The sequence below is a fragment of the Apaloderma vittatum genome, unplaced genomic scaffold (genome assembly GCF_000703405.1).
Source record: "Apaloderma vittatum isolate BGI_N311 unplaced genomic scaffold, ASM70340v1 scaffold3018, whole genome shotgun sequence".
NCBI classification, from domain to species: domain Eukaryota; kingdom Metazoa; phylum Chordata; class Aves; order Trogoniformes; family Trogonidae; genus Apaloderma; species Apaloderma vittatum.
Genome location: NW_009732273.1, coordinates 96,207 through 106,780, shown reverse-complemented (window position 1 = coordinate 106,780; position 10,574 = coordinate 96,207). Strand labels below are relative to the sequence as shown.

Sequence of the window (10,574 nt, the reverse complement as noted above, 5' to 3'; positions counted from 1 at the left end):
AAAGAGATCAGAGACTAGGCATACAAGAGTAACAATGGAAAGACACACAATTGCTTAATAAAAGAGCGCTAATTACTGCAGTAGAAACCCCAGACATCACAAGTGCCCAGCAAAGTCTACTCCCCTATACCAAGATTTTGCTTTTCAGGAGACATAGCGGGTGAGTGTAGAAGATTTATTTTTTTTTATTGCTATAAAGGAATTAGTTCTTTCAGGGCTCCATCTTGTACCACTGTCTGGTGGAGGAGCAGTGTGAGCTTGACAGGCACTCTGTGATACTGCAGGTGTGCACGACAGAGTCTAGACAGGACCATGAAGTTTAAAAATTTCCTTTGGCTCTTTAAATCATAACACTGTGGAGTAACTTCAGTGACCAGTAGTTCTTGTCTTACCACAGCAAGTACTCCTGTGTTCACAAGTCCTGTGCTTGACTGAGCTCTACAGACAAAAGCTGTGTTGAAAAGCATTGATATAGTTGCAGCCAGTACAGAATGGCAAAACTCAGAGTGTTGTGGGTTTTTTTTATACACAAAGAGATAGATAAACAGCACTTACTATTTTTATTCAGCTTGTGAAAAGGTTCAGTGTGATCCGACTTAATAAATAAAAAAGATTACTTGCTGTATGCAGGGCCAGGTACTGCTCGGCCAAACCATATCTTTAATCAAGTAAGTTTTTATATATAATGACTTCGTGTAGAGATGCTTCAGAAATGCTGCACAGATCTGCTGGACAATAAAATTAAAATTTTGTCAGTTACAGGGACTCATTATTGTAGTCTTAGAATCACTTCAGAGTTACTCCTTTTTAGATTTCAGGCATCCCTGGAAGCCTGTGGAATGCTGTTATTTCTGTGAGAATCCCAGTGTGAACAGTGATTGACTTTTGATTTTTACCAGCTTTGAAGATGAGTAGGTCAGCTAAATAAATAGGGGTTTTGGATTGTCCTTTACTTTGGAGTACAAAAAAGAATTAAGAGTGTTAACAAGCCATTCCTGGGGCGAAATGAGCCTTGATGCAGAGCAAAATGTATACATTCCTTTCAGTTTCTGTCTTTAAAAACCCATATTCTTTCAGAAAAGAGAAGAATATAGGGACAATGCAAACCCAGAATAAACATGGCATATACTGTTATTAAAACAAGTGCACAGGCAGGGCAGGTTAACTTGTATTGATATTCACTTTGTCATCCATATTCCAGGCTTTCTTTTGTCCATTTTCTTAATATCCATAAATCTCATTCTCCACCCAAGCTGGTTCCTTGCTTCTCCCCACACCGTCTCCACACAGATATCACTGGTCACAAAGGCACTTTCAGTGCTGGCCAGTGTCACAAAGCCACTCATTGATGTATTCGTTGCTGCATCATCATCATCCCTGGAGACGCTGCCGAGCACCTTATCTTCCTGTGTGCGGAAGGAAGAATTCTTAGTGTCTGGCCTGGTTCCAGATCTGCTTCTGGCTGCTTCTTGATTACTTTGTGAATATCCCAATTTGGACTGCTCCTCCCGGGGTTAGAGAGCCGTGCATCTTCCTCCTTCGAGCTTGCGTCTATTTGCTCCTGTCTCCTTAGGGATGGAGGGAAGAGGACAGGTCATAATACGCTTTTTCTTTTTTTTCCAGAAATACAAAACAATACCACACCTCTCTTACAGTAATTTAATGACTCTTGAGGGAAGCTGACACTCAGAGCCTTCCCTCAGGATGGCAGTTGCTATTACTTGCCGTTCCAGATGTGAGGCAGTGGGCTGACCGCACCGGACATCTCATTTCAAGTGTCTTCAGGCCATTTTTGCTCAAGTCTAGCCTCGAGCCTCTGTTTGAACAGGAAGGAGATGCCACGCCTCAATCGTATTTCTTCAGCAAACGTAAATGGAGGCAAATGTGAAAACGGTGGTCTTAGACAAGCGTAAGACTGACGCGAGCACAATCAAAGTGGGAGCTGGTGTCTGCAAATCATGGGAGGAAAAAACCTGTCGCTTTGTTCTCACGGTTTTTCCCGTCTTGTGTGCAGACCAGCTGTGAATGAAGTGTGTTACACAGTCAGGTGCAGCTGAACTGGCTTAGCAAAAGGTGTCTCTTGCATGTGTGCCGGGCAATCCAGCACATTTCACTTGTTTCCTTTCACTTTCTTGCCTGTATATGAGGTGCTTCTGCAAAGAGCTTAGCCTGTGTCCCTTCTGTGCATCTGATTTCCGTTGAGATGTCTCCCAAACCTTTTTACCTGGCTGTGTGGCTAGTGATTGTTACTTTTGGCAATCAGCTAACTACACTGCCTAGTAACTAGGCTAATGTAAGAGACAGTTCCCTTTCAACTTGTACTTTCGTGAAGACTCGGGGTTTGTTAAAAAAACCTCTTAGAGCAAGTTATAGCACTATTAACTGTTTTCTCCATTATTAAAATTCTTGAACGCTGAGCAAAGCGGACAGAGTAACAAACATTTATAGTATTTGGTGAGTTTAATATTTAATCATTACTAAAGATCCCCTTCACTTACTAGCTTGTTAAATAAGACATGAAAACTAAATGAAAATTATTTTCCCAATACCTGATAGATAAACTGAAGGGTAAAAACAACAAAAAAATTCTTAGTCCAGTCTTAGTGCATAAAAAATTAAGTATACAATAAGTCTTCATGTGGCTAAACAATTTTAAAACAACAGACAACATTCTTGCTCCAGGAAAGTTCCTTAGGATTTTATCACCAGCTTCAAGAAATCTAAGATTTCACTTGATTTTGCCAACATATACAATATGCTTCTCCTGGACAGCTAAAATTCTGGAAACAAAGTTGTAAATTAATAAACCTTATTAATAATTTTGCAGTAGGAATAAGGACGTTGCACAGAAATTTTGCGGTGCGGTTTTCTGCACTGAGATTGCAGCGGGAAGTCCTGTGCCTTGTTTTGATGGCAGTGAAGTTAGTGATTGCGCAGCAAGGGATACAATCAGCTAACTACACTGCCTACAAACCAAGCACTACTCGTGTGATGGGGTCATGGCATTCAAACCTAGAAAAAAAGAAAACACTTCTAATAATTATATTAACATATTCTATCTCCTCAAATGCTGTTAAAACAGCAAGCAATTGACAGTAATGGAAAACATTGGTCATATCACCCTTAGTGTTACCCTTCTAAATCCAAAGTCTTTACGTCACAAATTAATTGTTCTTAATAATTAAAAATTGCAGTAGATGCATCACAGAGATCATTCGCAGGGCACAAAGGAAAAGCAATGAAATACCCACGCTGGAATTAGTGTAATGACCCACAATGGAAATGGGAAATGGGGGAAGCCTTGATGCACAGTCCTTGCTGCACGAGTGTGGACTAAGTTTCACCAATAAATGCCTTATTGTCAAAATGCCCAAAAAAGATTTCAGGACTTACCCTGGAAAAGCTTACCTTGTAACAGTCCTAATAAGGGCTGCATTCATGATGAAATGCTTCAAAAGATTTAACAGAAAGGGAGAAACCTCTAGCTTCTTCACTCTTCATTTCCTTCCCTTCTCCATGGCTCGCACAGCCGCCTATTCCCTGAGCACCCGGCAGTCTTCCGCTGGCAGAAGTGCACCTGGGGATGGTTCCTTAGGTGGCCCCTGGGTGTCCCATCTCTTCCTCTGGGACTCCTGGGTTGAAGTGTCTCCAGTTTGGGCTGTGGGTCAGCCACACGCTTGTAACCTTTGTGTACGCTCTGTCGTCATGGTCACTCAGCTGGGGCTTGTGCGTGGAGACTGGACCGTGGCTTGGAAATGTGCAGATGGTTCTGGCCATAGGAAGCTTTGTTGCAAAAGAGGTTTCTATGGGCAAAGTCAATACGGAGCACACACCGAGTTTCCGCCCTGCTCCCATGGACCAATGGCTACAGATGGTGTCACGGACACTGAAGGTGATCCAGGCTTTAGTGTCACATGCGGCAGCCCAGGCACATGTCTGTCATCCCTCACCCACAAAAGTCAAATGGCTTGTAGAGGGAAGATTGCTACTAGCAAGCTGCGCTTTGTTGGGTTAGTTCCATGTAGTCAGTGCTTTAAAGCAAGAAAACTGCAAAAAATTCTGCAGGAGTGACTCTTGCCAGTACTGTGTTAGTGAAACAGTGTTTGCTCTTGGTGTGACCTGCAGTTACTAGAGAAACTGTTTTTTTTTCCCTTTGTAGTTCATGCCTAGGCTTGCCTGGTGACCCAGGAGACCCATAATTTAATCTAGCTAAGAATGCTTGTGCTGAGTTCAGAGCCTGATCTGAATCGCACTGATGTCTTTGGACAGATTTCCATTGATTTCAGTGAGCTCTGGATCAGTCCCATGAATGTTCAGGCACTGTAATGCAGTGGTTTTTAGTGGTTTGGTTCTTTAGTCTTCCTAATAAGGATTAAAAACCAACAGCACAGTTTAACAAAAGGCACAAATATCTACTCATTTATCTCATGCATCATGTCAGTCAGAACACTTGGCTCTTCATCAAGTTTTTTGCAAAACCTGCTGGGATGCTAACAGTTTCTGTTGGGATGCAAGTGGGAATGAATGGGAGTGTAATTTGTTGACTGTTACTTAACTGATCTCACGTTGGGATAGAATGTTCAAATTTTGGTTTCGACATTTTGTTTCTTAGCTGCTTACTATCCAAACAGAGTACCCAGAGCTATGTTTTCCACAAGTCAGTAACAACTGGCAGGATTATGAAGGATTCGAGTTCAATGAGTCTGTCTATTTAAAAGAACCAGTTTCTCTTGTCACTGAAATGGGAAGCCAGAAATACTCTCTGCTATTCTGGTTTCTATGCAATTAACAGAAATACTTTTGAATTCCTGCATGGTATTAAAAATACCAAGTTAAAACGTTCTTAGAACTTTACGTGTGTGTCAATGATAACCTTAATAATTAGAGCCAACTGGACGAAATGCCAAGAGCACTGCTTAAATCTCCCTGTGTTTGTTGTTATAAATGTGTGCAGTTTGACCTGGGTTTTTCCTACTAACATCCAAGAAAAAACCTTATTGCATGAGTGATTGTATTGCTGTAATCTGGTTTCTCAGGTGAGGAGTTTGTTTACTGCTGACTTGCAGTTTGTATGTTAACTAGGAGAACAAGTAACTCAATAGAAGAAGGTGTTGCAGGGATTCAGACTTCCCTTTGATTGTTCTTTGTGAAATCTAGTCACTTTACTCTTTTGTCACATAATTTCCTAACTCACAGGGCCTGCCTGGACAAGTTGGAGAAAGCAGTAAGGCAGGAGACAGCTCAAAGTCCCATCAGCTGGTGGGATCCAAATCAGCTTGGCATTTATTGAGGAAAAGACAGTAACTGGATGATTCCTGAGACTAAACTGCACCAGAATCAGATCCCACATGGGAACTATGATCAAATAATGGACTCCAGGGCAGCGGGTGGCCTCCCTGTGATCCCTGCTGCTCTTTTGTAGTGGAAATATTATTTCAGCCTTGACAGTTTGATATGGAGAATAAAATTGATATTGAGAATAAGGCATGAAAATCCAGTTTGCCTGTTCAAGAATTCTCATCTGTTGCCCAGAGCTCGTTTTGGTGTGCTGGATGCAACCAGTCAGCAGTGAGTAAAACTCTCCACGGGCTGCACAGAAAGAGGCCGACCAATTCCTAAAGGACACGATATGGAAATTCTTCCTGGCAATGTGTAGCCGTGGTTTTCTGTTGCCCTACAGCATTCTCCAGAACACATAAACAGGCTGCCATTGCCCTCTTATTTAATATGTGAAAGAGAAGGAACGACTCGTGGTTTACGTGTGGAACAAAATCCTTACGTGTTATCGCAAGCACCCAAGTGCAGTGCAGAGCACATCATAAGGGTTCTTCTGTGGTCGCACCACTGGTGAACTACGTTAAAGCTCAACTGCTGACTTTACCGAGTGCCTTTTCTGAAGATTCATTATCTATCTCAGACTTTGATTTCTCTTTCATTTGAGTGGTTATTGAAACGTCCCCGTTCGTTAAAGAAGCATTTTGGTATGTGAGAAAAACAAAGAGAAAAATTTTTAATTATTATTTATTTATTACTCATTCATTAAAACCAGAGTTTCTACTAAACGCCTTGGTAAGTATTTTTTGTGGTCAAAAAAGAAACTATAAAGAGAAATGAACTAACTGTGTGAGTGGAGAAGAAATACAGAAATAGCCAGAAATTCAGGGCCTAGGGTACATTTCTGCATAGATGTGTACTTCTGTAAATTTTTGCTTTCATGCTTTATTTTTGTTATCCCATCTTGTGCCACAATCTATTCACAAGACTGAAATCTAAGCACTTGAATCATTTGACTGCAACATCTACAAAATTAAGAGCCAGTTTAAATACTCAGATCTTTTTAACTTAATTTGATCCTTTGTCTTGACAGTTCCTGGTGTATGAGACTGGAGTCGCAGCTTCTGAGACAGCAAAAGGTAAAAGAAGCACATCAGCTATTCTCCTGAAGCTTTAAACAATGAAGTACTCACATTTGAGAAACTGCTTGTGTATCAACTCTTTAACAGACCCATTCATGCTCAGTATGAAACTCCTCAAAAATGAAACAAATCTATGCGAATAATGTGAACATCTATATAAGCTACTAGGAAGGTTAATGTTATGATAGAATCATGTGATTTTCAAAATAAATATCAAATGTGGGGGCTTCATAAGGAAAGTAACTATGTTGTGTAAAGTCTGCTAGAAGCAAATGCAAATGTAATAGTAAATTAACAATATGGTGCTATTTTTATAATGGTGAGTATTTCACTGATATTTATAAGACTGACTGATGGACACAACAGAATACAGTACTGAATCAATTAAATAGATCCTAAAAGAAAGAAATGATACTGGAATAAACCCCAGTAGATTGGAAATAGCTTTGAAACCAGCACGATAGTCTTAACAGTGCCCACCTGAACATTGTTACATTCCACAGAGCCACATGATTTCCTGTTCTATATAAGCTCTGAGGAAGCTCTACTAGAGGAAGAGCAAGGGAGGAGTTGGGTGTTGGGATTTGCTTCTTGTGTAAGTTATAGCACTAGGTTCTTATAGCACTAGGTCTGTTTTCCTGGTGACTTTTGGAGCCTGCTTTTAATGTGTATCTCAGGTTTACAACGACTCTGATCTGAGAAGGTAATATATGTGGTCTTCATTGTATCTAAGTGTGCTGTGTAATTTTAAGAGCTGCTGGTTGTTGAATGTAATATAAAAGTTACAATAAGGAGTATCATCTATTAAACATTTTTTTTAATGCTCTGTTATATTGCTTAGTGTGAGTGCCTTCTAGTAATGCATTAAGTTGATTTTGCTACCCAGAACTAAATTCAGTAGTTGTTTGACGGTTGGGCTTATCTAGGCTCTACCTGTCATGGCTTATGGAGGTTTTACTGTCTCTCCTGGGAACTTGATAGTACATTAATGTTATTAACTCTCGTGTCTTATCTCTACTGGTGACTATCCAACAGCTAAACTGCCTTGTGCACTTCAATTTAAAATGAAAGATGAAATTGCAGCCACAGTCTTCTTCATCACAAGGCTAGTGAAAAGGGAAGACAAGTTGAGCAAGCATAAAATGGAGAAATTTGCAGCTAAGCTGACAACAATACTGTTTGAAAAGTATAAGAATCACTGGTACTTAGACAATCCATCCAGAGGACAAGCCTTCAGGTAAGAGCACTCTTAGTAGAAGAGGAGGAGGAAATGCAGCCTTTGCATGGTATTCAAGATGCAGTGAGGGCCCAGAGCCCTTAAACTGGAAATAAGTGATACAAAATTGGAAGAGAATCACTTAAGTTTGAGGAAAGAAGTGCTATTAACTGGTAAACACACACTTATTTTGAAAATAGTTTCACAGTGTGTGCCTTTGTAGATATGACCAGAGAGCTGAGGTGAAAATCTTATAACAGGATGCATCAAGTGTCTTGAGTAGCACTCTGACTCCTTGATTTCTTGAATGCAGAATTCAAGTGGTCTTAAACTGGCTTATGGAATTATTGTAACTGCTTTTAATTCTCTTAAGAATTACTGAAGTGAGTTGCTACATAATGTGTTTAAAAAAAAAAGGACCAAAAAAAACCCCCCAGCCAACCCCTGTTTGGTTTAATTATAAATTAGCTTGTTAGGCTAACTTGCTGATTGGGGCTGTAAGTGAGAACTTGCATCGACAGGCTAAATGTGTTGAGAAAATAGATTAGGAACTTAAGTGTACTTTTGTATGAGAAGAACTTGCAGAGTTGCAGCAAAATCTTAAATCCACCTGTGCTTTGTTCTTACCTAGGTGTATAAGGATAAATAAACATCAGAGAAGAGATCCACTGCTGGAGCAAGCTTGTGTGGAGAGTAATGTGGATTTTAATAAGCTTGGTTTGCCAAAAGAGATGACGCTATGGGTTGATCCATTTGAGGTGTGTTGCAGGTGAGTTGAGAAGCTGTGGCCAGTGCATGTGAAGTGCCCTGTACAATCCTGATCAACTCCAAGCCTGTTACTAGAGTCTTACTGTCTCAGGGTGTACTTACTTACTAGAGTTGGCAGACTACTAATAGATACCTATACTGCTACTGCAGAACCGAGTTCTATAAATAGAGTCACTTTCAGATACGGTGAGAAGAACCGTCCCTTCACAATTGCGCACTTCGAAGGGGAGGAGAATCCAGAGCTTCCTCAGCAGATCAGCTATGCTGTTGACAGAGCCGCACTAGACTATCATTCTGGCACTTCTTCAGATGAGGAGACCTTCAGCAAGGAGCCGAAAGCTATCCCTACTGTCAGCAATCCTAACAGTGTCTACCAGGTAAGCGTGTGGCAATGGTACCTGACTCTTGGCAAGAACTAGCATCTGCCCCTCTAGGTCCCCTCCTGAAGGAATGCGATAGATGTAACAACTAACGGCCAGGCTAATGTCCCACCTTTCCCAAATGCGTTTTAACATTATCTCATTTCTTGCTGTCTAGTTCAGTGACTACTGCAAGGCACCCATACAGCCCTGGTCTCAGTATCTTCATAGGAAGACCTACATGACTGATGGCTCGTACTATGCCCAGCACAGGGGTTACAAAGTCTACAGGCCGATAGCTGCTTTCACAGGACCACGTGTTGATAGATACCACTGGATCAATACCAAGCGGTAGATCTGTGGCTGCACCTGTTACAGGCTGTTGAAACACTGAGATATGGTATGGGGTAAAAGCTGGCACTATAGTTTCGTAAAAACAGAAAGCACTTACTGTCTAATCCCTGTGTCTTGCTTTGTACATCTGAATCTTTGGGATTTTATTGTCTTTGGGGTTTTATAGTCTTTTAAATGTTTTATTAATGTTCACATAAGATTGAAAATTAATGTGAGACTACTTGTAAGTCAAAAAGGAAATCAGTATATCAATAAATCTACTCATGGTTGTTTGGTTTGTTTTTTTTTTAAAAAAAAGGCAATCTGATCTGTTATCAGTGCCCTGGAGGGACTTTAAAAGCTTTCTGGCAAAAATCCAAGCAAGTCAAGGAAGATAAAAACATCCTCCAAGTTGCTTGGAATGGTAGTCTGCTTTTTTTCTGGCAAAGGTAGCAAGGGGCAGCTGCCTTGGGAACAGATCATCTATGCATCACAAGCAGAATCACCTCTGGGTTTGCCCCTTGAGTGAAGCTTTGGTATATACAACTGGGAAACTGTCTAGTGGCTCCAGGTAGGCTTTTGCCTCCGGACTATAGCTTAGCAGTCAGAAAAACACGGCTTTTGCCTCTAGGCTGTAGGTCACCTGTCAGAAGAACACAGCCTCAGGGGCAGGAGGAGGGTGACTGTGTGGTGGTGTAGCTTTGTGCAGCTGTAAGTAACACATCACTTTGTAGAAGGATGGAGCTGTTCTGTCTAAGGATGACTAACCTGTTGGTTTGCAATACTGTGGTAACTGTCAGCTGATCTCTGCAGAGGCTTCAGGACATATAATAGAGGGATACGTCAGTTGAAAAAAATTATTTTTTTTTAACACTAAGCAGCCTTAAGAATGATTCTAAATTTTGCTTCTGTTTGTCAAAATGCGAGTCTGACCTTTTGCAATGTTGTTTGTCTTTTAACCACTTGAATATAGCCAGAAACGTCAGTCACTTATGCCTGAGTCTTATCACTTAAATTACTGTATTGCTTTACAGTCCTAATTTAATGGACCTGTAGTATGAAGGCTAAAAATACTCTGTACTTAAAACAAAAAAAACATATTTTGCCTTTAAAGCCTGGGGACAAATGCAAAGGATCAAGTTAGAACCAACTTCTTTTGAGTACTATTACAAGTTTCTGCCTAGAGCTATTTTTTCTTCTAAAGCATGTATTTGTTTTACCAAACAATCTTTCTCCAAACTAGTTATTTCAAGGTAGTGAAAACGCAAGTCTTCATTGCCATTGCTGTTTAAAAACTGGTGTTCATCCTCTATAACACGTGCTAGCTCTTCAGTTAATGCGTCCACTTTATCATCAAGTTCTAAAAGAGATGAATAAGCATAGGTTTCCTCTTCAAAGCTAAAAAAAGGAGAGGAATGGTTAAAATCAAACAGTAAAAATGCTGCTGTTAAAGTGATATCTATAAATGCAGTGGTTAATACC

At 40.5% G+C, this 10,574-nt stretch overlaps 1 protein-coding gene across 1 annotated transcript; it reads left to right on the top strand.

Annotated features, from left to right (window-relative positions):
* The first annotated feature begins 7,480 nt into the window (after window positions 1–7,480).
* Window positions 7,481–9,114, top strand: BTG4 (B-cell translocation gene 4). Its single transcript, XM_009875446.1, has 4 exons — window positions 7,481–7,653; window positions 8,264–8,401; window positions 8,582–8,777; window positions 8,938–9,114. Exons 1-4 carry the CDS (start codon window positions 7,481–7,483, stop codon window positions 9,112–9,114), a joined length of 684 nt encoding a protein of 227 aa, XP_009873748.1.
* The last annotated feature ends 1,460 nt before the right edge of the window (window positions 9,115–10,574 follow it).

Bases quoted from the DNA above. Each gene is read 5' to 3' on its own strand.
- BTG4 (XM_009875446.1), top strand. From the start codon at position 7,481: ATGAAAGATGAAATTGCAGCCACAGTCTTCTTCATCACAAGGCTAGTG. The intron at 8,402-8,581 runs GTGAGTTGAGAA...AGTCACTTTCAG, and splicing joins CCATTTGAGGTGTGTTGCAG to ATACGGTGAGAAGAACCGTC. The intron at 8,778-8,937 runs GTAAGCGTGTGG...CTTGCTGTCTAG, and splicing joins ATCCTAACAGTGTCTACCAG to TTCAGTGACTACTGCAAGGC.